This window comes from Coloeus monedula, assembly GCF_965178545.1.
Source record: "Coloeus monedula genome assembly, chromosome: 22".
In the NCBI taxonomy this organism is placed as follows: domain Eukaryota; kingdom Metazoa; phylum Chordata; class Aves; order Passeriformes; family Corvidae; genus Coloeus; species Coloeus monedula.
This window is the reverse complement of record NC_138802.1, coordinates 1,046,084-1,073,650: the sequence shown is the minus strand read 5'-3', so window position 1 is coordinate 1,073,650 and position 27,567 is coordinate 1,046,084. Positions and strand designations below refer to the sequence as shown.

Here is a 27,567-nt window from a genome sequence, read left to right as displayed (position 1 = left end):
CTCATTTGCTGGAGGCTTTTAAAATTCATTCCTTTTCACAGCTGGTTAAACAATGGAATCTTTTGGCAAACTAAAAGGACAGAATTGATTGCCCTACACAAACTTTTCTGCACGTATAATTGATTTTTAATTCACTGCCTTATTTCCAAAAGGACTTGACAATAAACTCGGTGCTGTATGTGCAGTATTGATCCCTTTCAACGAGGGCTTGGATCAAAGACTGATGCAAGTTAATCACAAACAAAAGATTGTTATCTTTCACCTAGGAACCTGTGTTTAAACTAAATTCCCCTTTTTGAGCTGTAATACACCCTGTCTTTTCTAGCTGTACTGCACCTTAGCATTTTGTAAACCTGCCAGCTGCTCAGTAACTATAATTTTATGCAACCTTTAAATAACAACTTTTTCCCCCAAGCAGAATAATTTCATCCTTCATTGGTCACTTTTGACTGTGAGGGCTGATGGTTCTTTTCCACTCTGAGTTCTTAGAATAAGACACAAACAAGACCTTCCCACACGTGCTTAAACGAAAATCTTATTTATTCTTAAAACACAGGTCCTACAAGGCCACGGCAATTTGAGTTTGGAGTTTTTTTAACTCTAGTGCTCAGCTAAGTTTCAACTGTTACTGATTAACGGACTTGCAAATGTGGCTGGATTGCTAAATTCCAGAAAAAGTTCATTTAGTGGGACTGTCACTCCACTGGGAAGCTGCAATGTTTATTTTTTGTGGGTAAAACAATAAAACTAAGCAGTCACTGGTGTCTTAACCTTCCAAGCCCACTCCAGGAGTCTGCCCTGCAATGCTGCTCAGCTTTTCCAGTATCCCTTGATGATTTTTTTCCACTCGACTATTCCAGAGGCTCTGTTTCAATCTGGCTCTGAATTTGATTTTCTATAGCTGCCACATAATCAGTAAATAAAATTCATGGTATTTTTGCCCCAGTAAGCAGCAGCTCTGTCTCCCAGCATATCTGAAGAGCCTTGGCTTCACAGGAGGGAGCCATGAGAGCAATGTTTTCATGAGCACACACTCCAAAAAGGGCGGATGGGAGACATTTGAGGATGATTCCAGGCAAAGAAGCCAAGCAAATAAGTCTGTGGGTTTTGCATAAGTAATTCCTTGACCTGCCACGCTGGATTACAAACACTTACAAACATATTAGGAAAGTAGTTTGCTGTATCTTATCCTTTCTGGCAGAAGAATCTCCACTTGTATTTTATGATAAATGAGTTTAAGCTGAAGCCAGGTGTGGATATTTTAAAATTTATGAACTTGTAAATTGATGTACACGGCCAATTAAGATTTAGCACCAGCAAGGATTAACTACCCCTGCACATAAATTGAGGAGGTTGTTTGAATGGAGGTTGTTTACCTCAACTACTCGACATCAAGAGCAATGTAAAATATTTAAAAGGCAGAATATTTCAAGATAAAAGGCAGTTATCAGGGATGTCACGGGGTGGCATTGACAGTTCTGCACAGAGATGCACACGGTGAAAAAACCTTCCTAAGGAACACTTGGCAACTTCCTTGAGAGAATTTAACATGGATGGAACAAAGTGTAGAGGAAAAGGGAGGAATTGCCCAATAAAGAATGTTTAAGTACTGCTTCACCCAGATCTTCTCTAACTTTGGAAGACACAGCCCCGAGCTCCAAAGGTGCTTCAATTAAGCCTCACCAGTGTTGTTCATAATCAACATCTGAATGCTAATCAGGAGCACAGTTCCATGCAGGAGAGCATCCCTGTGCAATAAACTGCAGCAGAGCAGCACCAAACTCTGCCTGTAGCAAGCATGCATAAGTAAACAGAATTAATAACTACCCAAGTGTGGATGGGTGACTTAATCTGTTTCGATTAGATGCAGCTCAGCCCCGGGCCTTTGTGGTATTTAAAATGTGTTCATCATGTTTAATTAAAAACCTAATAAACTGCAGGTTCCTTTAGTTCTGATGCGCATTTCTCTCTCCTGTAAGCCCTATTGATTTCGCTAGAACTTTGGATAAAGAGAGAGAAAAAAGCACATTCTGAATGAAGAGATAAAAAGGTGAGGCGGAATCAGGGCTGTTGGGTGAGGAACAGTCAGAACCAGCTGCTCTCCTTCCACATTTCCAGCACGTGAAGCACCCCAGACAGAAAACCTTTCCATTAGGTTACCAGAACTAACGATGCCCACTGTACCCTGTATAAATTACAGCTCTTTGATAGGTTATTGATCTGAAATGGGAGCTCGTTTTTGGAGCTGGAGCAAGCGCAGGGTCAGAATTGTACTGAACATCACTGAAGTATAAAAGCAATTTTGCAGAGAAGATTTTGTCCCAAGACGTGGAAATTTTATAAGGACAATTTGTCTTGGGAGATGTTCCCACAGAAACCACAGCAGGGAATGTGGATGTTCAGGTTAACCTCAGCTGAAGAAGTTCATGTTCCTGGTTCCAGATGTGGGATCTGTGGGAAGGACCCAACTCTACCATGAGGGCAAGCCCCAGAGGAAACAGAGGCACTGTCAAATTCAGCTCACGGTTCCAAACTCCACTCCCACGGCAGTTCTGAAGCATTTCCAGGTGGAGAAGAACACAGCAGCACCATTCCATCCCTGGGGGGGGTCTCTGCCTGCCTGCATCCAAAATGCCACACCTGGCAAAGGGACATTTTTGGAGGTGACCACGAGGTGCAGAGCGCTCTCACTGCTCTGACATCCTGTGCTGGGTTTGAGTGGAGATTTAAACCTGTAAGAGGCACCAGTTGTATCAAAACAAGACAACTTTGCTCCTGGCTTCTCCCCAAATAATCCCTCTCCTCCACCCTGCTTTCCATGGAAGCTGCAGCCCCTCAGCACCAGGTGATGCTGCTGGAGGTTGGTGTGTGCTCAGAACGGGCCTCAATCAGGCATTAAATGTGACAATTGCTCCAACTTGCCCACAGAAGTGAATTCATGAGCATTACAAGAGAAGCCAAGCCCTGCCCATCAAATCTCTGCTGGAAATTGATGTTGTCAGGTGGGGAAGGAGCCTTTACAAACAGGAAACAGCTGCTCAGAGCTGCCTGTGCACACACCAGCGCAGGAGGTTCTTCAGCCACTCTCACAGGCAACGTGCAAGACTGGCTCTCACTCTGTGCCTCTGAATTTACATACTGGGATATAAAAAGGTTTAAAAATAGCCACAGGTTCAGAGACACGAGGGAGACAACAAACCTCTGTCTTCATATTTACACAGCCCTCATGTAATTCAATCAGTGGCCAATTTTACTCTCTATTTAATTCCATCCAAACATCTGCAACCACATCAGCAGCAGTAAAAATAACACAACTCCCATCCTTTGTTTTAATCAGGTCTGATGCTGCCAAGCAGCTCCTACCTCACAGTTTGGTCAGAGGCAGCAGAGCTGTTCTAATGAAAAACAAAGGCTTTGTCTTTGGGCAGCTGAGAGTCCACAAGAGAAGTTTAAAACATGGTACTACTACTCCTACTACTATTATTATTATTATTCAGGTTAACTGACCAAAGCTCTGTATCTGGTGTGGGATCTGCTTATTTATCCAATTGCAAAACTTAAGTAAACATTTGCTGGGCTGCAAGAAGAGATTAATTACAAGTCTAGCCCAAATAAGGCCAGGGATTGGACCTGGGTCTTCATTTCCCTCAGAACTGTCTCTCTGGGATTCTCAGCCCACCACATCACTGGAGGCTCCATCACTTGCCACCCTGAGATGAAGGGGACACACAGAGTTAAGGCTGTCACCACAATTTAATTGTTTTGGCCAGACTTAGGGTTTGACACATCAGAATTTTCTGACAAATACTTCATTGCAGAATTCCTATGGCAGTTTTAGCACCCTGTGGATCAGGCAGAGTTCTCCTGAATTTCACAGAGCCAGCAATAAGGAAACTCCCCTTTCAGGTTTCCAAAATGCAGCACAGCTGCTTTAGGCTGAAGCTGTCTGCAAGCTGCAGGGACCAACAGGCTCTGAGGCTGTGCAGGTGGAGCTTTGCTGTCTATAAATAAGAGCACAGTTTGATCTTTGGCTCTGCCCAGGCTGGAGGGCTGCCAAATGTTTCTGGAAACTTGGATGGAGCAGACCAAGAACAAATATGATAAAATGAGCTGGGGCTGACAATGATTTATAGAGTCAGTGATCATTACTCTGTGCTCACAGGCTGCACTTCTGCAGTAATGCTTCACTTTTCAATAAACTTTGGTTTTGCCATTGGTAAGGCTCGATTCTCTCTCATTTAACGTGGGTTGATCATCAAAACCCCTGAGTGCAGCAGCTCCAGCACTCACAGCTCAGGGCAGCTGATGGAAAAAAATGAGGAGAGAGTAAAAAAGCTACACAGGGAAAAAAAGAGGCATGCTGGCACAATTTACCCCTGGATGTATGCAGAGAACACAGGCTGAAGCAATCTCAACCCAAACTTACCAAACACAGGGCAGAGCACTCCAAGGATTTGTTCCAGCAGTCAGTTCCCAACACAAACCTCCCTTTTGTGACAAGATAAGTGCAGAACTTATCAGGAGAGCCTGTCCCAGGCTCTGTGCTCCCGCCCTGGCATCGCTGCCAGGCCAGCACAGGATCCTCCCTCCTCCCTCCCTCCCTGGCTCCAGGCAGCCACAAAGGTTCTTTGTTGGGCCTGGGACCAGCCCCAAAGAGGGGCTCTAGGCTGGCCCAGCCCTCCTCGAGCTCCTGCAGGGAAGGTTTAAATGAGGAGAGAGCAGAGCACGCATCAGTCACTGCAAGAACTCCCTGAAAGCCTTGCAGAGAACCTCCAGCTCAAAAAATCTCTCCAGCCATTGCTTGAATAATTAAAACCACTAAGAGACAGTGAAAGTTTCCTCCATTAATCAGTTCTATTTTCTAACACCAATGCCAGCTTTATTAGTAGCTTAACAAGATCACATTTTTATTTTTGTTTACTTCTTTAAACACTTCACCAATTAACCAGCTGAAAAATTGACCCACTCAAGGCAAAAAAAAAAAAAAAAAAGATCAATGAAACTTTTCTCCTGTCACTTTTCCATGAGCAATTCTGTCTTGCACTGGAACAGATTTTTTCATTTACATACCCATGTATTTTCATTTATATACCCATGTATGTGCATTTTTATTTACACACCCGCCCTCTTCTTGCTCATAAAGATAACCTCTTTAGGAAAAAAACAAACCATAAAAAAGCAAGAGAAGCAACATGAACTCTAAAGGCTGGAGGAGATAAATCATTTCCTACCACTTCATCTTCAGTCCAACACTTCTCAATCAGCTTTGGCACAGGTTTCTTCACCAAGCGCTGCAGGGCTTTTCCAGCATCGTAGTTACTTTCATGTAGCTGAAAAATAAAGAAGACAAATAGATCATTCAAAGGAATTAGCAGTGATCTGATATTGGAGGGAAAAAAACCACTACAAGGAGCCACATGAGATGTTCTCTGCCTAATTATTTTTACTGTTGATGTATGAAGTGAAATTTAACCAACCTGAAGGGTAACTGAGGTTTTATCAGTAGAAGAAGCAGCATTAAACCAAGCAGGCATTCCCCTTCCTTCCTCAACCTGTCCCAGGTAATGTTGAAGCCAAAGTCACACTGCTCCCTTCTACTCACGGGGCTCAATGTGATGTCAGCCATGATAAAATAAAAATTAATACATTATGGGTTATACTTCACACAAATTGGCTGAAATCTCCTGTCGTCAGCAGGAACAGATCTGAACTGCTGAAGGTGCTCTTCCCCCTCCACCAAGTTACTGGGGCATTCATTAGTTTTGAATACTTAGGGGAATTTTAAAGGAAAAAAAAAGTACTTCTAAAAAGAAAAGGTCACTCCTGGGCACAGAGCTCTGCTGTTACTTGCAGTATGTTTTTAGAACAAACACAAATGTTCCTTAACTGGCAGCCTGAACTCTTTTTTTTCCTCACCAACAAACTAAAACAACAATACAAACAGGGTATTTGTTTCTGCAGTGAGACAAGTGCTTGAAGAATAGAGAGTGGAAAAGAAAGAAAACTAAGAGTGGTTTTCTGTTAATTTCCAGCTTTTATTTGGCACCTCTGGGGAGGTTACAGGCACTGGGTGCAGTCATTAATTCCCTGCAGCAACGCAGGGTAACCAAAACCAACAATGCTCCAAATTCCAAAAATTCATTTCCCTGGTCCCCCTTCCAGCCCTGGCTCTGGGAGGTGCCAGCACAGCAGAGCCACCAGCAGCCCTGCCTGTCCCTGCCTGGCACGGGAGCATCCCCTGGGCACAGCTCCTGCTTCCAGCCCTGGAATTCCCTGGGGACACCAGGGGATGGGTGTAAACCTGGCCTGAAGGGGAACAGGGACCTCAGCCCCCCTCACCTGAGCCCTGCTCAGAGCCCAGCCTGCAATGCCAGCCCTCACTGCTCTGGCTCAAACACCAAAACTGCCTGAAATAAAACCTACAACAAAAAAATTAGTTCTAAGGCTCCTGTGGTACGCAGTGCCTACTTACAGGCATGAAAATAAGATGTTGCCTTTTCTGCTGGGTACACATTAATTCTCCTCCTTGTTTGCACTCCAGCACTGGGAACAAATCCATCTCAAAGAAAAAAGCACTGTTTGTTTTGCCAGCTCACCTTGCAAATGGTTCTTTTCTGTGTGTGCCACTACCTATAAGATTTTTCACTTAGGAAATGTGACAGTGCTGAGGAGAATGGTGCTTCTGTTTCCCTCCCCCTCTGCTCCCTCCCAAAACATGAGGAATGCCAAAGCCTCATTGTAACTTGGAGGGCATCTTTATTTTGCTTCAAGGACAACACGTGTTTTTCCCTGGCAGCTCCACTGCCCAAGCAGCTCAATCTGCAAAAAAACAACAAAAAAAAAAAAAAAAAAAAAAAAAACAAAACAAAAAAAAACCAGACAAGCCCAGAAAGAACAGCCTGGTCTGACAGGCAACTACTCCAGAAAAATAAAAGTTTACAGGCCAGCAAGGGTGTCTCACATCAGCAACAGAAAATACGAGCATTAACTTTTGACCAAGCAATTACATTAATACCAATCCCAAACCCCATCAGCACAGACGTGACAGAAGGGCCATGGAACAGAGAAGAGCCATGTGAAAACATGCTACAGGCTTAGAGTCTCCTGAAAAACGTTCCTTTTAGCAGGTGGGAGGGGAAAAATATGTTTCATAAATGCCAGGAGTAGGATAATGCAGCAGAAAGGAAAAATATTTTCTCTGAGTGCTGGAGTTAAATTTACATGTTCCAGTCTGGCTCATTCTCTGCTTTTCACTTTCAGTCATTTAATACATCTGAGCGCTTTATTGGCAAGATTCAAATATATAAATAAGAGCTAATGATGACTGCCTCTGGTTTCATTAACTTCTGCTTTAACTTCTCTAGGTATTTCTACAACACTGGATCATTGTCCAGTCAGCCAGAGAATCTCCATTTTTAGCATTAACTCTGCCATCCAAATTTAGCACCACCATGACATTTTATCTATGAACAACTGCAACAAAGGGAACCACCACAAATGCACCTTAAAACAGAAAATGCAGCAACTTCTGCATCACTGGACAGGATTAAAGAAAAAAGTCTGAATGTGCACATGTCCAAAAGCCTCCTTTATATTGCTATTAAAGAAAGCCAGGTGCCAGGGAAGGGATTTTACGATCAAGTCTGCACATTCCCACAAGGTCCCCAGTTCCTACTCCAGCCCCTGAGCAGAGATGCCATTTCTGTCTGGGTGATGCTGCAAATAAATTCTCTTTTGGCATGGCTCAGCTGTCAGGCACCTCCAGTCTGTAATGAACCCATGAATTACATCTTGCAGCTCTGACATCTCTGGGCTTGCTCATCAAAATATTGTTCTTCAATTGTAATTTATAACTTAATTTAAATGTCCCTTTCCTGTGACCTTTTTAGAGCAGAGTGGCATTGCATCTGGCAGCTCCTGCTCCAGCAAGGCTTCCGTTGGCAATTACAGCCATTATGACCTCCCTTGAAAAGCCCAGCTCAGTGAGGTTGCATCCAGGACTCAGGATAAAATAATTGCAGTCCATTAAGAACAGTGAGATCCCAGAGCCTTTTTCTCCAAGGCAAAATTGCTGCCATCTCATGAGAGTTTTACTGAACCGCTTCAAAATCACCGAATCCCAGCCTGGTTTGGGTTGGACCTTAAAGCAGAAGGGATCATTCAGCCAAACCCACTTTTATGGGGCTGCAGCATGTCCAGCACCAGTAGGACATCACTGGAATTCCAGAGTTCTCCAGGTTCCAGAGCTGGCTCTTCCATGGGATGATGACTTGTCCTGGACAAATCACATCCCAAGATGAGGGAGAAGGACAAAGACAAGGAAAATGAGAAGCAGGATGGGGGATTGCTGCCATGTGGCCTGAGCAGCTCCATCTTTGGGTGTAATAACTCCAACCCAACACCCAATTTAACACAAAATGTAATTCAGGCCACTTCTTTCAGTAGCAGAGCTGACAAATTTCAGTGAGCTGTGGATATTCTTTATAGCTATGGACATCCTTGCCCTGCTATGAAAATGGAAAATGCTCCTTTTAATTTTTATCAACCATTTCTAAAACCCAGCAAGACAAGAGCCCCAAGTGCCCTTTAGGGTATTACTTGGGTATCAGACAAAATCAAATAAAAAAACCTCCAACTTCCATCTCTTCCCCCCAGTTCTAATCTATTTGAAGCACCTATATAGCGATGCTGATGATGAAGATTAAGAAGCCTGATATTTGTGATGCAGCCACTTTGCACTGGCACTGCCAGGGAGCTGCCAAACAGCCCAAAATGCAGCTGCAGAATAGCTGTGGGGCAATGCAGGCATGGCCAGCCAGTGCTCCACACAGAGCCAGGGCCAGAACTTGCCAATTACCTGCAAAACTTACAACAGCACTTTAAAAAAAACCTTTCAAAAAACAGGAGTATTTTGCATATTCCCCAAAAATTTTAGAAGCAATCACGGCAGAACCCAAACCAAAAGGTTTTGGCCCTTTTTTATCTGCCTGTTTCAACGGTTTCTGTAAAAAAGACTTCCTGACTCATCTTACAAATAAAGTGCTGAAGTTTCTCCCCTGAGAGCGAGGATGAGGACGAGTGGAAATCCCAAGTGGCAGAATTGTCTCCTGCACAGAGGTGGCTCCAGCCCCCGACAGGCCCGGGCAGGGAGCCTGGCCTGCAGTGCTGCCCTACCTCGTGTGAACCAGCAGAGCAGCTGCTCATTAACACTCATCCAGAAGCAAAACTAGTAATAAGAAGAAATGCTAACATATATTTAAATAATTTTTTTATGCTTTCAACCTTGTCTGTAGTTAATGAACAAGAAAATCTGGTCTAAGGGCAAGTTAAAACAGGGAGTAATTTGTCTGGGTGACATCTTAGTTAGAACTGAATTTCCTTGCACTGAGATTACACTGTCATGTTTGTCACTCATAATGACACGTTCCCATGCAGCAGAGTTATGAGAAGGCACAACAACACTATTAGTAAAGAGAGATTTACACAATATTAGCATATCATTGTTTGGTCTCTCCTCCATGTAGTACTACACCAGCTTAAGTGGTGCTATTTTTTCACCTTATGAGGATAAATAGAGTGGCTGGCTCTGATTTCCCCAGCAAAACCATGACCAAAACCTCAGAGATTCGTGTTCCACACTGAGTTTGCACCCTGCCAGCCCCAGTGTCTGTTCCAGGGTTTGCTGTTTCGCAGAACACCAGGCAAGGCTGACCACTGGGAATGAATGATTCCTCTGCAACTCCGTCAAATCTGAGCACAAAGGAGGAAATTAACTCCTGCTTGACCTGGGATCTCTGGGAACAGCACTGCAGAACCTCTGACCAGCAGGCACAGGTCAAAAGGATAAAAGAGGTCATGAGTTTCTGGCTTTGCATTGGTATGGACACAGAAAGGATCTTAAACCACATCTGATGCTAAATCAGAGTCTTGAGGGCAAAGAGGAGGGAAGGAGGGAAGGGAAGGAACTACTCCAGGATTTCCCCCAGCTCTCCCTCCTCAGCACTGCCAGCAGCAGCTACAAGGTTCGTGTTGAATATTCACCTTGTTCCATCCTTCCCTGGATTGTCAGCTCTGGCATCACCTTCCCTCCACAGAGCAGGATGAGCTTTCTGGGATAATTTTTTCACCATTATTGTGGTGAAAAACTTGCAGGAGCTGCTATGCCCTCCTCCAGCCCTCCCAGTCTGACACCAGCACCCATCAGGAGGGCAGCAAACTCCAAATGAAAACTTTATTTCCTTCCTAAGGGTTACAGTGACAAATGTGGCAGCAAACCCCAACAGCCAAACAAAGGAACAGGAGCTGGAATTCACCTGGAATGTTGAGTGAATAATCCTTTCATTGAGCTGAGATATAAATAAATACATGTATGTGATGTCTGTATGTTGCATTGTGCCTCCATGATCTTCATTTCTATCTGGCATAATTAACAATAAATCGTTCTGGGGGCTTACAGCACCTGTTATTACATAAATAAAACAGCAGCAAAGGAGCTTGTCAAGACTGATTTATGTGAAGTGCTCCTCCAAAGTTTATTGGATTTCCATAATAAGAAATCATACCACACCATTTTCTTTTACATTAATCTTCTGGCTTGCATATGATAATTTCTAAACAAAGACACAACTTAGTGCAGGTTAAGAGGCTCACAAATCATTTATCAGATAAATCTGATCTGTTTTAAATAGGTGGTGAACTGAAAGATAAAAAAGGTACCATTTTGTCAGGACAACAAGTGACCTATCTAAACTGTTTAAAGTTAAACAAGCAGGTTTCCAGAAATAAGTCAAAGTTTCTTAAAATATCCCTGACAGAACTATTATTTATAAGGAAACTCTTTTCTAGAAAAATTCAAAGTGGACAAGGAAAGCATTTTCTAAAATAGACATGCACTAGAAACACAAAGAGAAAAGAATCAGAAGAACAAACCCAAGTATTTTGGGACTAATCTAATTTCAGAAGCAAGAACTCTACAAGTGCAACTGCAGATTCCTCGGGCTGCCAAGCGATTAAAGGGAGTAATTAAAGTAGATAGAGAAGCAGTGAAGTTAAATGAATTTTCTGCATTAGGCTTTTATTATAGATAAGGGGAGAGAAATTCCAATTCCAAAACCTCTTTAGTCATTATTGACCTTAACAGAAATTTGAGTCTCTGAGAAGGATGTCAGGGAACAAATCAGCCAACTGCAGAGTGGTGCAGCACCAGCGTCAGGTGGCCTCCATCCCAAGGGAAGGGAACACAAGGAACATTTTCCCTGTGAAGAATGCAGGCATTTTAACTCCAGTTAGAACTCCAGACTAGCTGGGCTGAATGGAAGGCCCAAGAGCCAGGCCAGGGGCAGCTGAGCAAATCACAATTCCAGCTGGTGGCCCTGAACTGAGCAGCTTCCCAAAAACACTCACTGGGGTCACCTTCAAGGCACCACCCACGAGGTCATCACTGAACTTCTGCAGCTCAGCGTTAGGAAAATCAGCTGGGATTTGAAAGGAAGGCACTACCAAAAAATGTGACCCCAAAATCTGGCTTACATGCTAAACATCTGAGGCACTCCCTGCTTTAGGTGGCCCAGGGATGGCAGGAAGGCTGCTCTTGCCCACAGGGATCACTTACTGTGTTGAGGGCGTTGAGGGTGGTGTCGTCCCGGGAGGCAGCCACACATCCATCCTCGGTGGATCCCCCGTCACACATCCCTGCAAAGGCTGCCATGCTCCTGCAGGGGAGGGGAAAGGGGTCAATTCCTCAGCTGCTGCTGGATGCACACATCGTGCAACACACAAATACTGCATTTACACCTTAAAGCATGAATTTTAGGGCCTTGCAACACTATGGAACAAGGACAGCAAAGCAGCACAAAACTGCAGAGCTGAGTCCCCTCAGCACATGGAACAAATCCAGCATTAAAATCCAATCTAATTTGCTTTCATCAGTTAAAAGTCTGCACTGCCATAGGAGCAGAGCCTGATCAGGATTACAGAAGATGAAACCTGCAGACAGGAGAAGAGAGTCTCAGCAGAGACAGCAAACTCTGTGCTGTCGTCTTGGTTTCATTATGTCAGAAAACTGACTGAAATTGCAGATTCCCCAGCCTCTGAATTCTTGCAAGCTACAAGTAATTTACTGAGACTCTGAATTACTGTGAAGCCCACCAACTTCAGTTTGCTGAGCCCACCAGGCAAATCAGGGAGGAACTGAAATGCAAACTGGAGCTCCCAATGGGATTCCCTGAAGGGATCCTCTACTGAACCAGCTGCTCCACCTGGAGCAGTTCCTCCTTTGTCACCCATCCCACAGCACTCCATGCCAGCACACTCTGCTGGCTTTGCATTTTAACTCCAGAGCCACAGCTGATGGGAAGATGCTGTGCTGGCCCAAATCTGAGCGTTCTTGTCTCAAACTGAACATCTCAGCTGATGCCACTGGCACCCACAACCCTGCACATTCCCACCCCAGCAGGCCACAGGCACAGCAGGATGGTGGCTGAACTCACCTGGCTGCCCTGAGGTACATCAGCAAGTCACAGTCGTTGACTCCTGGCATCCACACGAGTTCCTCGTGCTGTGTCACCGTGTCCCCGTCCGGGGAAGGGAACGGCTGCAGGTCAGGGAGCTTGGCCTGGAAAACGAGTTCATACAGACATGGCAGTTGTTCCTAATGTCAGGAGGATACACAGGTTCATAAATTCTCTGGAATAGTATGATCTGGTAGATGGAAGATGTTCAGGCAACAGGTGGTGAAGGGATTTGTTCCAAGTTTCAGAACTCTGAGGACACTGAGGCATCAAGCCCCAACCCATTCCCTTTATCCAGCACTCCTTCTTCAGAAGGACAGCGATTTTCCTGACAATTATTCAGGGTTAACACCACCTCAGCCCAATGCCTGTGAAGCCTTTCTGTACACAGAAACAGCAGAGCTTGAAAGGAAAGCATTTCATACTGCACAGCCCGCATGGTTTGGAAGCCCAGAGCTGATGGACAATTCCCTCTCAGACACAGCATTTGTCACAAGGGTGCTCATCTAACTGCTGCCTGCCAGGCTGAAACCCTCACAGGACACTCTCATATGAAGGAAGGTAAGAAGGTAGTTACCATACGTGTCCCATTTTAAATCAGCAAGAAACCCTACACATTTGACACTAAGTTTAAAATTAAATGCTCAGTAAATCATTAGAACTGTAAAGAGAAACAAAGACATTTCCTGAAAGGGGAGATAGCTCAGCGAAATGAACCCTGCCTCTAAATAAGTATTACACTCTACCCAGAGACCCAATTAGCATCTTTAGTCATCTACTGCTCTGAGATGAGATAGCTGAGAGCCTCTTCAGAAACAGCTTTTAAGCCCTATAATTACCTCCTATACTTACAAACGCTAAACGTATTTGAGAGGCAACATTTATACATAACCAGTAATTACAAGTCACAGGTTCAGATGTCTTTCATGTTCTGCTCTTTAATCTGTACTTTATTTTACTTCTTGCCTGGGAAAATGGATATGTCATTAAACTTCTCTTCTGGAAAGGGATAAGCCAGCACTGGGATTTCTGTGAGAGCAAGGCACTCCAGCAACCAGGGGGCTGCACAAGGCCATGTTCAGCCTCCTGTACCTTTGGAAAATGCTTAATTACTGCAACTACTCCCAGGAGCAGCTTCCTCTTCATCGAAGAATCACTGAGGCTGGAGAAGATCTCCAAGATGATCAAGTCCAAGCTGTGACTCATCCCCACCCTGTCCCCAGCCCAGAGCACTGAGTGCCACGTCCAGGGGTGGGGACTCCAAACCTCCCTGGTTGTTATTTGTAGCCAGAAGTTGTCCCAGGAGGACGTTCAGCAGAGACCCACTGTTTTCCCCCTGGAAGGTGAATTCTGAGAATTCTGCAGTCCTGCTGAAGGTCTGTGCCCACTCGTGTCCCTCGTGCTGTGGTGCCACAAGCAGAAGCGTGGAGGATCTGCGCCCTGAGGAGAACCCCAGCCAGCAGCCTCTGCCACCTGTACCCTGCACAACTGACCAGAGTCGTCAGAAACCACTGCTGGGACCTCTGCATTCTGCTGCTTTCACCTTGTGCTCACTGAGGGGGGTGAGGAGTGCCCACATCTGTCCCCTGACCAGCACAGCCCCACAGGCAGAGACCCCTCTCACACCTTCCCCAGGGTGGGTCAGACAGAGCAGGGAGCAGCAAACTCAGTCTGACTCCTGCACAGCTACAACCAAGCCCTCCTGTGCCCAAACACAACACCTCACACTAATGAACAGGCTGGGAAAATCCTCTCGGTGATGACATTTGTCGGAAACAAGGATGAGTGAGAGAACAATGGAAATCTAAAGCATGAAGCAAGCAAGAATTAACAGTATTCTAAATCAATGGACCTTCTTCCTCCTTTTTCTCTCCATCCATAAATGCATGTGGTAATTATACCTTAGAGCAGGGTGACTAATGCCTGCCAAAATATTAGATGACAATTTGAGATGAAAGTTGTTTTGAAGGTATCATTTACAGCACTCTTGTTATGACTACTGAAAAGAACACTACAGGTTTAATTGCCAAGGACTTTTTTCCTCTGAAGGCAAAACATCCTTAAGAATGTGACATCGGGTTCCATAAATATTTACTTTCACTAGTTCTTAAACAAGATTTTGAAGAGGGTCTGAATGAATATTCATCACTTGGATGCAAAAATCCAGCACTTGGACACTACAAAGCCAATTCCTCAGGAAAAGGAGAGGCCTCAGTTCCCAGTGACAGATCTGGCCCTATGAACCAGAGCAAGCTGTATGTTAATACCCTGTAAGAACAGATTATTTCCAATGCTTATGAAGGATTTCTCTCAAATTAGAATTAACATACCAGGAACATCTAGAGTCTTAACCTTATTCTGCTTCCCAGTGTATTCAGCAGCTTTCTCAATTTCTATTTTAACAATCCAAATGACTTAAAGCACTTTCTTAACTTCCAGCAGTTACTCATATTCCTCCAATCTTATTCAAGAATTAACCCAATAGCACTTCTGCTACTAAAAATCATTGACATATCAACATCTGACACAGAAAAATCTCAGTAAGTGAGAACTCTCTAAAGTGAGTTATCTAAAGATGATTCTAAAAAACCCCACTGTATCTGAACACATGCAACTTCAAGCAACTGTCATCTGAACAGACCAAGAGGCAAAAGCAGCTCTGGATATTGGAATACAAACAAAACTCCTTACCTGGTGGCTGGGCCCAACTCTGATTTCACCTTGGGTACTGTTTAACCTCCTAAGATACAAAGAAAAAACAGCAATGAGAAAGAACTGCAATTAATGAAATTCAGGGTCATATTCTTTTTTGTCACTGCATTTCCAATGCAAATGGCACAGAAGCAAAAAAACCACACTATTAAGAAAACAAGAGGGGATACTCAGGTGTGTCGAGTAACCTGGTCTGTGGAAGGTATCCCTTGGCAAGGGCTGGGACAGTGCTACTCTCCTAGGAAACAAATCCACTCCAAATATGAGCCAAAAGCCTCCAGAAAACAATGAGAACACATCAAAATCTTTTCCCCCAATGCATATTTCTGCAAGACAACCTGACACTGTTTTCTTGTTTTCAGGTTATGCAAGGAAATGACTGAACTAGGAAATCAATTTTCTATTTACAAAGTCATACATTAAATACCAGGTTACGTTTTTTTCAGCTACAAGGTGTCAGAATTCTTCCCTGTGAGGAGCAAAGGGAAAGCTGACAACAGAAAATGCTGATGCTCTTCCTTTCCTCCCAGAATTCATTTTAAGGCCATGCACATCCCTACTCATCAGTGTAAGTGAAGCTCACAACATTCCTGTGCAGCGTCTGCAGCTGCACCCAGCCCTGCACCAGCGGAGGCTGCACCAGCAGGGGCTGCACCCACACTGAACACTGGGCTGGTTTCAGCTCAGATGGGAAGAACCAAATATCCCCCAATTTCTTCAGCTGCACCACATTGAATATGATAAATAAGCCATTTAAGGAGCACCCTGTAATTGCAAAGTTAAAAACAAAGTTTGGGATGGGACTTCTGCTCCCCAACACTTTCTGTGGGAACTCAGTGGGGCTCTCCAACCATTCCTCATTAAGCATGGGCAGAAATATTTCTGTGCCTTTCCATCACCCCATCACCATTTCCTGAGCATATTCACACCTCAAGGTGCTCCCTGCCCAGAAGGTGAGGGCTGAGTTGAGCTGCCGTGCAGGAAGCTCTGGCAGGCTGCTCAACATCCCACTGGGATTTTAAAAGGGCACAAAGCCCCTGGCTCCTCAAGGGCACACGATCTGCTCCATAATTTTACTGTTTCCACATCCCCAGGAATGGGTTTCAAATGGAAAGAAAAATTCTTGCTATGGAAAATAAAATGCACTGCAGATTTGAAGCTAAATCATATTGGTGAGAGCAATTACAATAAGAATGGAATGGCATCCTGTGTTTATTCGATGGGAAAGGGAAAAAAGGAGCCAACACTGTATATGAAATGTGACACAAAAGAAACTGCTGTAACAAAGCAGTATCCATAGCAACAACAACTTAATATTTCAGTCCTCCTCAGCTGCAGTGGATTAAATATAATGACAAGATGTTCCCTTTGAAAAGTAACCTGTTGCCATGGCAACGTTGTGTTCTGCAAAGTAAACAGGGGCTGGTCAGAAAGGAGCTGGGAGCCAGCGCCGGAATATCAAAAAGGCAGGAGGCTTCTGTGGCAGAGCAGGGCAAAGCAGCACGCTCTGATCCACAGAGCCTTGTTCCACACAGCTCCAGGAGAGGAGAGAGGATGTTCAGCTCAATGCAGCTTTGTCCTCTCCGCTCTGAAGCGACAGGGGAGGTTGGAGGTTCAAGGCCAAAGGCAGCACCACTGAGACAAAACAGTTCAGAGGTGAGGACGAGCAGGGGCTGAGGCAGCACAGGCTGGTGCAGAGCTCTCATTTCCCAGCTCTAGGAAGAAGGAGAGAGGGAGGAAGGCTGGCACAGCAGCTCCTCCATGACTTCCAGTACAGAAACGAGCTTCACCCTCTGTTTGCCACCTGCCCTCATGTTCACACCACTCACCAGGTTACACCAAGGCTGGCACAGCTGGCAGCTTTGTCCACAGACACAGTGCAGGAAGGACTGGAACGTGGCAACCAGAGCTGCCCCACAGCACAGCAGAACGGCTCTGGGGATAACCTGGGCTCAGGACTCGCTGGTACACAATGCCCAGAGCCAGGCAGGATCCAAGGCTGGGAATTCGCAGCAGAACTCTCCTGAGGCTGGAGGCAACGGCAAAAGGCATTTGGGGATTTCTGCACAGCCCTGCCCTGTCCTTGCTGTGAATCCCAGCCAGTTCTTGCCCAGCACGTCCAGGGAAGGTCTTTGCCGGGAGGCTGGCAGGCTTCTGATGGGACCACACGGGCTGGATGCCCCGGTGGCCCTTCAGGGTCAGGGATCACCTGACAAGGTGGGATCTCAGAAATGATGCAATTGCTCCTTTCATGTTTCCCTTTTTGCTGCCGGAGTTCAGCAAGAGACTTGCTCTGCAGTAGCAGCACATTTTTCACACGGGCTGGCACGGGGCTGAGGGAGGTGGCACTGCTGCAGCACCATGGAACCAGCTCTGCTCTTGTGCAGCTCCTTGCACCCAGCAGCAGCCAGGGTTTATTTGTCCTGCTGTGGTCACCGTGCCCTCAATGCTCTCCCCACATGCTGCGCTCCCACTGGCTCTCAGACAGCTTCTGCCAGCCAACAACAGCTCAAACCCCATGGAAATAACTCAGTGCTACCATTAAGTTTAAAAAACCAGCCCACAACAAAACCCCAAAAACAAAACCAGAACCCAAACATCACACACAGGACAACATTCTGTGCTACCCACGTAACCACCCCGGGCATCATCATCCCTGATTCTGCAGATTGAGGTGATCCCTAATTAAATAAGAGGGATGCTTCAACAGAAGAAGGTTTTCAAACCAACCAGTTCACTCAGCCACAAACCTCCTCTCAAACTGTGTTTCTGATTCTCTTCAGAGCTCTCCAGAAAGGGTTTTCAAAGCCAACTTGCTAAAACCCATGGCCTGGTGTGGCATGGGCACATCAGTGACACAAACTTCACGTGCAGAGGAAGTTTCAACCATCACACTGAAGTGCCCTCAGCCTGACCAGCTCCCAGCAGCCTGGAATGCAGCTGGAGCAGGGTCAGGGCTGTGGAACTGGCACCAGAGATGGCACCAGGACAGGGGTCCCTGGGCTTTCAGCCATGCCTGTGTGAGGACAGGCCATTGGCTAAGGAAGTGCCCAAAAACAGCTGGAGAAGGTCATTATTTCTATACAACCAAAGATTAAAAGAGGAAAGACATCTTAAAGCCAGGATATGGAGGGGTTTGGGTTGTAGGTTTGTTTTTAATAAGCAATAACAAGCTGTAGCACTGAATAAGGAATCTTACAAGATTTGGGGTTATTTATGAAGCCTGGTATCAACATCAACGGCTTTACTAAATAAAACCAAGCCCATGTTAGACACATGCATTATAGAATAAACTGCAGTCATACACTTTACACTGATTACCAGCCATTATTAATGGCCAGATAATCAGCTACATCCACTGAGAGTGTCACACAGTAAAGCAATTCTTAGATACTTGTGACTTCTGTAAAATTAACAGAAACTCCCAAGAAAGTCTCAAGAAAAGGGTTTTTAAAAAAAGTCCTTTAATTCAAATAGTCCAATATCCAAGATGAAAGACCCCTCCCTGCTCTTCAGAGGCAGTTCTAAAAAACATCTGGCAAGGATCATTTTGTTCTATTTCTAGAGGGACAAAACAGGAGAGAACAAAATCACTCCAACTTCAGCAGATTAAAAACCAGTTTATCAGGGCCTGAAAGCGACTGGCACTGAAGCCAAGAGCATCTGCTTATGGTCACTGTTGGAAGGCAGGATATTGAGCCAAGTGCATCCTTAATTTTAACCCAAAATTATCTTATGCATGTCATGTTCATACACTGCACACTTCAAAATGTAAAAGGGACAAGCACATTCAGGCTACTCAACCTTTAACCAAAAAAAAAAAATCGCACAACTACCACAAACCTGAGTTAAATACCTCAGAGGAACAAGTTCCCTGACTTCACCTGTGTCTTAAACCTTCATTCTTTAAGCAAGATTTTAAAATTAATTTTATAGAAATAGTATCTAATGCTCAGAAAATATTCTTTCCCCTCGTAACTATAAGCTTCATTTAAAACCCATTTTAACAGTGTGTTATGATTTTTAAAAAAAAGCTGAAGTAATTTTGTGTTCTGGGTGAAAAATCCAACCTGTATTTCAGGCAAATGAACTTGTGAGGGAAGGTTCTCAGCGCTTGCTCACTCCAAAGCAGGAATGAATAAACATGTACCAACTCCTGTACCTCCAGAGCAAGCTCCAGCCTGCTCCTGACTGCAGGGGCACCACGGGAAGGACGTGGAGGCTGCCCTGCTGCTGTCTGCAGAAGGAAGTGCTTGCACAAGTTCGAGTCAGACAGGAAAAGCTTTTTCAAGATAACGTTTTTTTTTCATCGTGTTTATAGAGGAGGAAAAAAACAACCTATAGAGAGTTCTCAGTGTGTCCCAGAAGGTGGGATGGAGGTGACAATCATTCAGCCAGGTTACTGCAAAGGAAGGAAGTGCTCTCTCCACACAGGAATTACCTGTGTGGGGAACATTTTGCTGGCAGGTGCCATGGAGCACCTCTCTAACACTTGTTTACCTCCAGCTAAGGAAGACACCAGCATGTTGATCATAAGTTCAGAAAAATGAATTGCTGGGAACCATTGCATAATGCAAAGGTTTTTATCTGGTTACACACGATTTTAACAGAACTGGAGTGTTGTTTATGAGCAGCATTTACACTGGTGAGTAAATGTGCAAATGAATCCAGCATGGAATGATGCTGTTTAAGTGTTTGTTCTGTACAGTTTCTCAAATGGCCAGGCAGTGCCTTTGCACTTCCCAGAGCAAATATTCACTGCCAAACCAGACTGAACACCACAGCAGCACCACTGCTCCAGCACAGCCCCAGTTCCTGTGCAGGACAGTGGAACTGGGCAGCAGCACAGCAGGGAACTCTTCCATAAAGCTTCATCAGATCAGAGACAATAATCAACCTCTGGGGCTCTGAACTTGCTTGACAACACAAGTCTCCAGCTTCCTGAATAGCAAACACGAGGAGAAGCAACAGCTCGTGTTAGAGGTGATAAGCATGAAGAATGGGAAGCATGAAAGGAGCTGGAAGGTATCCCTAGTTCCACCATACACCTGGAAACAAGCTCTAATTAAAACAAATTACATCCTAAAGAATTGGAAGGAAGGGGAAAGAGGTAATCTTACCGATTTATGCCTGGAAAAAAAAGCTGAAATGAAGGCAGAACAAAGGGAAGAGACTGTTCTTCATCCGAAGGACAATATTCAAGCACTTCCCATGATATATCTGCAATTTCTAACAGCTGTTTGGAGTGGCATTAACTCACCAGACCACCTACCAGCACTGCCTGAACTGGGAGAATCTGCTGGGCACCCAGCCAGGACAAAACTCTCCGTTAGGAACAACTGCAGGAGCACAGCTCCAGGCTGACCAAGGAGGATGGGGCAGTTCAGAGCACTGCCAGCACCAAGACACCTCACAGCCTCATCCGACTGCCAGCCAGGCTTTCCTTGGGTTGCTTTTTCTGGGGGAGGGCTGTGGGTTTTAGGGGTTTTCTCTGGCTGGGGGGAGCAGGGAGGCTGGGTTTCTATTTGTGTTGTTGCCTTTTTTTTTTTAAACCCAAGTGTACAGCCCTGTGCACCTGAGGAGCACGCAAACCTGAGGAGCTGCTTGGTTATAAACTGGCTGCCCAACCCCTTCTCTTCAGCCTAGAAGTGAACATTTAAAACCAATGTTAAGGACACGAGCTAAGCTGCCATATCCCTGTATTCCTGCAGAGCACTGATGGATTCCTGCACATACTCAAGTAGCTCCTTTATTAGGAATAAGAATGTGTCCAAAGCTCAGGCCCATGGAGACTCCTCTCTAAACTAAGAGGTGATCCAGCCAGACTGAAGCTCAAGGGAACTGAGCTCTGTCATCATTAGCAGGACTTGCTTCAGCCAATGGCAAAAGTGACCAGTGATTCACATGAAATAGGTGGTTTTGATTTTTTTTATGCTCTGGAGGTATAAAAGGAAATGGATAAGGGAATGACACTTGGGGTAGGATACAGACACGGACATGGCACTGACACGGGCAGAATTCTGCAGGTTTATTCATCACTCATTCCTCAGCTTCTGACAAGAACCACAGGCTGGGTTGAGTTCAAAGGGACCTTAAAGACCATTTTGTTCCACCCCCTGCCATGGGCAGGGACACCTTCTACTATCCCAGGATGCTCCAAGCCCCGTCCAGCCTGGCCTTGGACACTGCCAGGGATGGGGCAGCCACAGGGTGCTCTGGGCGCCCTGTACCAGGGCCTCACCACCCTCACAATAAAGGATTCCTTAATTTCTCATCTCATTCTGTGCTCTGTTAGTCTAAAGCTGCTCCCCCTTGTCCTGTCACTCTGTGCCCATGTGAGAAGTCGCTGTCTCTCCCCAGCGACACAGCCCCTGCCAGCTGAGTGACAATGTGTGCAGGGCGAAGGGCCAACCTCCTGCTACAGAGTTCCAGAGATGTCACTGTGAGCAGCACACACAGTCCTGTCCCCTTTCAACCCAAACACTGCAGGAACCCCCAAACAAGTTCCCCTGACTGAAGCATCTCCCCAGCCCCAGAGCCCAGGGTGAGGGGTCAGCTCTGCAGGACCAGGGCAGGACGGCCCCGCTCTGCACAAGGACAGAGCCCTGTGAATGAAAACAGGCTGCACAACTGTGTTTGCTCCACCAGCACACCCGAGTCCTCTCAGACCCATTTATACTTAGCAGTGACACCACTGGCTGTCCCACAAGGACCTCAGAGCCCAAGCCCTGCACTTTACTCCACCAGCCCAACCCCGTGTTTGCCAGCCTGGCGAGCCTCTGAGGTGCTGCCTGCACAGCTCTCCCTGAGCTGCTCTCCTGCACGAGGCAGCACTGCTGCGGTTCAGATGCACCAGCGTTATCTGCGTGTGGCTGACAGCGAACACAGCCACAGCAGCTTCCTTCTCCTTCACACCTGGGCAAGCGTCAGCGGGATCAGTGCCCTCCATCACCGGGAGAACCACCCATCCTCGGAGCAACCAATGGCTGCAGATGCACGACCCTCCTCTCGCATCACCCAAACAGGCCCAAACATCCCCTGATTGCACTCCTGCAGCGCCGGCAGGGAGGCTCTGCAGCTGCCCAGACCTGCATGCACACAGCTCCACTGAAATCCCAAAAACCCCCCCAAACCCACCCCGCTGCAGCGTTTCTCCCCGTGCCCCCCTCGGCAGGCAGAGCCCCTGGCAGTGCCCTCCTGCTCCGGGAGCAGCTGCTGCCGTGCTGGCAGGGCTCTGAGGAACATGCAACAGCAATGAAATGATCTCATAAACATTGCAGAAGTGACGAACAACAGCAAAAATCACCATGGTTTCGGGGAGGCCGGAGTGATGTAGCCTACCTGCAGGGGCTGAATGGATCATCCATGACTATGACAGGCGCTTGTGGGTTGGGATGGATTGCTGAGCCCTCTATTACCAGCTCAAACTCTGCCTTTTCCACTCTACCAACTCAAAATGGAGGCACATGCGGGCTGGGAGACCTCGCCGAGCCTGCACTGAGCTTGTGCTGTGACCTAAGCCCGCACGCAGAACGCAGAAACTTCGCCCTCGGACCGGCGGCACTGAGCATGTGCTGTGACCCTCCCTCCCTCCCGCAGCCCTGCCTCCCTCAGCCCTGCCTCCGGAACGGCTCCGCGGGCTGCCCGCGCCAGCCCCGCTCCGCGAATAAATACAGCGGGGATCCGCCAATAAATACAGCGGGGATCCTCCAATAAATACAGCGGGGATCCGCCAATAAATACAGCCAGGGATCCGCCAATAAATACAGCCAGGGATCCGCCAATAAATACAGCGATCAACCCCGACCGGGGATCCGCCAGTACAGCCGGGCTCCCCACGCCATCAACCCCAGCCGGGATTCCGGAGATGCAGCCGGGCTCCCCAGGCAATCCCTGCTCTGTAAATAACAGCAATCGGCCCCGGCCCGGGCTCCGCAAATGCAGCCGAGCCCTCCCCGGCCGCGGGAGGGGATGGAGGCACGGAGGGATGAGGGAGGGATGAGGGAGGGATGAGGGAGGGATGAGGGGCCTTGGCTGGGGGATCCCGCACGGCCAACGCGCCGAGCCCAGCCCGGCCCCTGCGCTGCTCCAGGTGCGATCCAAGCACCAGCCCCAAAGCTTTGCTACTCCCGCTGCTGAAAATCGCCTTCATTCCAAGGCTCTGAGGGCTTCAGGTGCTAAAGCTCCACGTTTGAATGCACAGTTCATGTGCTGGAAAGCGGAGCACGAAGCTTAGTCACAGAACACTCGCGTTCTCCTGTCAGTGCTGCAGCGTACAGAGCATTTAGGGAATATTAATTCTCACAGCCAGCACGTGTGAACACAGCGTGAACCCCCGAGGAGGCAGGCCTGACTCACTGCCTGAGCTTCCCGCACCAGCCTTCATCCCTGACCTCCCTATTTATTACTTAATTCTCAAACATGCTCTTAGGTACCATTTACATGAAGGTAACATCCCTTCCCCTGCAGCACGCAAGGCTTTAATTAGGATACATCCCTCTACATTTTCCAGAGGATTTCCCTCTTTTTTCTGAGATGCCTCAATCTACCATGAGGCTAAAGAAGGAGAAAAAGTTTCCCAAATTTTCAAGTCTGGAAGACAGAGTAAGCAAAGAAGATCAGGCCACAAAACAAACCTTGATCTTGTCCTACAATACTCCAGTGAAATTTTCATTGTAGCATAGGTGGATACACAATTTCCTTGTTGATTATTCTCTGTTACCTCCCACCCCCTGCTTGGGAACCTTCACCAAGAGCCTGGCTCCTTCAATGAACTACCGTAATAATTTAATTGTTCAGTAAACTGAGTGTTTCAGCTCCTGTGGCTCTGCTGAAACGATCTAAAGCCATTCCCTAAGATACAGGACACCCAAAAATCACATAGCTCACAACATCCCCCAGCAAGAACACTCCAGAAGATTAAAAATAAAGGAAAAGCAAATGTTGTGCAACTAAAACACAGACAAACGCTTCCCAAAACCTCCACTCCAAAATTCATCCAAGCCTTGATTGTTTGGCATTATTTTTTTCTACAACACTAAACAATGTTTGGGAGGAGGGATTTTGATCCATGGCCATGAAACTCTTTAGAATAATACCTGGTTATTTCTTGGTTCCAAGCAAAAATTCAGCAGCTTTTTAATCTATGTATACTCAGAGGTGTCAGTGTCAGCCTTCACTTAGCTCCTCTCTCTGAACCTTCCCCATTCCAAGACAAAATACAGGCTTGAAGAGCTGGAATTAGGAAAAAAGCCTGGCTGCAACCAAATGAAGAAAAACCTACTTTTGAGAGCTGGCCAGTCTGAGTAATTAGCTGATCAGTGAGTGCTCTGCTTTGTCATTTCATCGATCTCTTCAGGCTCAGTCATTCTCTAATAGCTGGCAGAATTAACAGCTACTTCTACACAGAAAGTGGGTTTAAAACCCCACTGACAGCAACAAAAATGGCATTTCACAGGAGAAATCATCCATCAGCCACCAATACAAACACTCAAACCCAAAATGCATTGAAGTACAGTGACAAACACAGGGGTCACAGAGGGTGCTGAGTATCAGAGAGGGGCACCATAAAAACCTCGTAAATGCCTTGCCTTGGTGGACTGCTCAAAAGAAAATACACCAGTAATGTTCCAAAAGCATTCTAACATATTGTTATATGTTCAACTTCGGGATATTCCCAGGGCTCAGCACAGCAAGATTGGCTCCCAGAGACTCACAGTGAAGGGGAAGTGCCCGAGTGAGGGAGTTTCACCAGTCCAGTCCCCTCTCAGCCACAAAGACAGATTAAGACACTTCAGAATAAGGTACAGGAAGCCTCATAAATAGGCAATTACATAATAAATACCCACACAGGGAGTTCCTTCCTAACTGCAAGCAGTTAGTGGCTGGCAATGCCCTGAAGCACAAAGATTCAGATCTGCATTAGAAACAGTAAATCTACCATGTAACAATTCAAATATTTATTATTTATATGCTTATCTAATCCCCGCTTCAAATGAGACTTTTCTCCACAGTATCTCTGGAAATCAAGGTCCACAGCTGATTGTGTTCTGCACTGAAAGGAACAATCACCTTCCAGTGGGCACAGACCTGGGCCAATTTATTCACCTTTCACTGGAGTGCTCATGGGAATATCCCCCCTGAACCACAAACTCCTCAAGGTTGGCACTTGTGAGGCATTTTCTGTGTTCAGAAAATCCCATACATGGAGAAAGTGTTGTGTTTGGACCCAGAAAATAACAAAGCTACAGCCTGGCCTGAGCTGTGCTTTCCAAACACAGCTGTCCAAGGCTGGCTGAACAAACCCCAGGCAGATTGAAGAGCGTGCTGGACACACCTTCCTCAAATACGAACTGATTCCCAAAAAAGTCCTTTCTGTACCTCTTATTTGTTCTAGGCCAGCAAAGCATAAACCAGGAATTCCTGCTATGGGACTCTGGAATGACTATTTTCATACGAAAGCAGGAATTTCCACACTTAAAAACTTTCAATTTAATTTCTTAGAAGTGTCTAAATTGCAACTTTGCTGACTAGAAGATGCAAATGATTTTTAGAAGTATTTCAGGGGTGTACATTCAACCAACAAGACAGCCAAGAATTCCTGATAAAATCTGCAACATGTAAAAAGCTTCCACATTTCCAAGAAGCTGTCTAGAAGCAGCACATTATTTACCAGAGATGCATCCGGATGTCAGGACTCACTGCACAATTTTGTTTTGTACTCTGATTTTTCTCTTGTATAAACACACTCTCAGAAAGGTGCAGCTTCTCCCTTGCATCCCTTCCACCCCACCTTCCTACCAGCTGGATTTTGACCTTTTTTCCCTTGAGTAATTTTCATAGAATTAAGGTTGAAAAAGACCTCCAAGATCATCAAGTCCAACTTTTGAGTGAACACCAGCTCAGGTCAGCAGTGGAGTTTAAAAGCCATTTTCACATACCTTGTCTCTGGATTATAGCCCAGGATGTAGAAAAATGAATCCACTCGTGCCTTGAACTCTCTAGCAGCAAATATGTCAGAGAAATGGGAGATGTTGCACTTCCCTCTGAAAGAAAGAAAGAGGAGAAAACAGCATTAGAATTCTAGCTTGAATAGCAGCTACTTTAATTAAGTGCCACTGCAATCTGGGTAGAAGCCACAGGCATCCTTGCTCTCATAAATGTCCAAAACATCATAAATACAAGGCTGTTGTAAGAAAAATCCACGTGGGCTCTTCCCACGGTGGGAAGGGAAGGAAATGAAGTTACAGCAGCTCAGATGGTGCTCCACAAACATTCATTAATTCTCCTTCAGCCAGCACAGTCACGAGGAGCCCAAATTTAATCAGCCCAACAAACAATACCTAGAAATGCAATCCTGACAATGTCTAATTTGCAAAGTTTCTACAGTTCTGTTACAGTTACATTTTCCAAAATTCTACTATCCACATTGTTGAAGTCGGCTTTCTTTCTATTTAAGAGGCTGAATAAAACTTCAGTTTAACAAAAACTCCAAATAAAAAGCAGAGCTGTGGTGCTTTTAGCAAGTCTGCAATCCAAATTCCAAGCAAGCAGAAGTTTCTTCCTTCTATTTTCATTCCTGAGAGAGTAAAACATACAAAGACTTATTAAAAAAAAAAAGGAAAAATGGATTCTTGAGGATTTATTAGCTTGTTCTAGCCCAGATTGCTAATAATTTTTTTGATACAGCTTGCTGATGAAGTCATTATCCTTAAGATGAGCATTAAGACCGACTATAAGAAGTTGCTTCTTATTTCCTGGATGGTTTGTTGGGCTGCTGATGTTGCACAGCTGCTCGTGCTCTGCCAGTCACACAGCCCAGTTTGCTGCCCCCAAGTAAATCACATCAGAAGCAGGCAGAGAAATGGGCCAGGCAGACAGGGCTGGGCCTTTTTACCTAAACCTGAGTCAGTGCAATGAACACAAACACAAGATATTTCTTTTCCTCAGACTGTCAGGCTCTAACACAGATCTCATCTCTCCTCACTGGTATCTCCTGAACAGTGCTCACCGTTATAAATGGGCTGCTAAGGGGCTTATTGAACATGGTAAAGGTTTGCCAGTTCTGGTTAAAAAGGAATAAAAAGTGCTGTAGCCACCAGCACACCCAGAGGAATCACTATTTTCCTGCAGTGATCCTGCTGAGCAGCGTGGGCACAGAGATGCAGAGCTGGCATCCCTCAGCAAAGGCATCCCTGAACAAGGGCACTGGGGAGGCCAAAACGCTCAGCTCGTTCCCCTTCCTCATCTTTTCAGGGTAAAGCACTCCAGAAAGGCTTCAGCAGCCAGCAGCCTCTCAGAGCTCTGCCCTGGACCTGGAACTCTCAATAAACAGAGGCTGCAGGGC

General features: G+C 45.9%; 1 protein-coding gene across 3 annotated transcripts in view; it reads right to left on the bottom strand.

Moving 5' to 3' along the window:
- RERE (arginine-glutamic acid dipeptide repeats) overlaps positions 1 to 27,567 on the bottom strand; it is a 119,000-nt gene that overhangs the window by 53,951 nt on the left and 37,482 nt on the right. For all 3 annotated transcript variants that reach the window (XM_082295535.1, XM_082295534.1, XM_082295533.1), the window contains exons 5-9: positions 26,162 to 26,266; positions 15,201 to 15,249; positions 12,489 to 12,613; positions 11,612 to 11,711; positions 5,232 to 5,330 (exon numbers count right to left, since the gene is read on the bottom strand). In XM_082295535.1, coding sequence (XP_082151661.1) covers positions 5,232 to 5,330; positions 11,612 to 11,711; positions 12,489 to 12,613; positions 15,201 to 15,249; positions 26,162 to 26,266 — 478 coding nt within the window. The remainder of the gene's footprint in view (positions 1 to 5,231; positions 5,331 to 11,611; positions 11,712 to 12,488; positions 12,614 to 15,200; positions 15,250 to 26,161; positions 26,267 to 27,567) is intronic.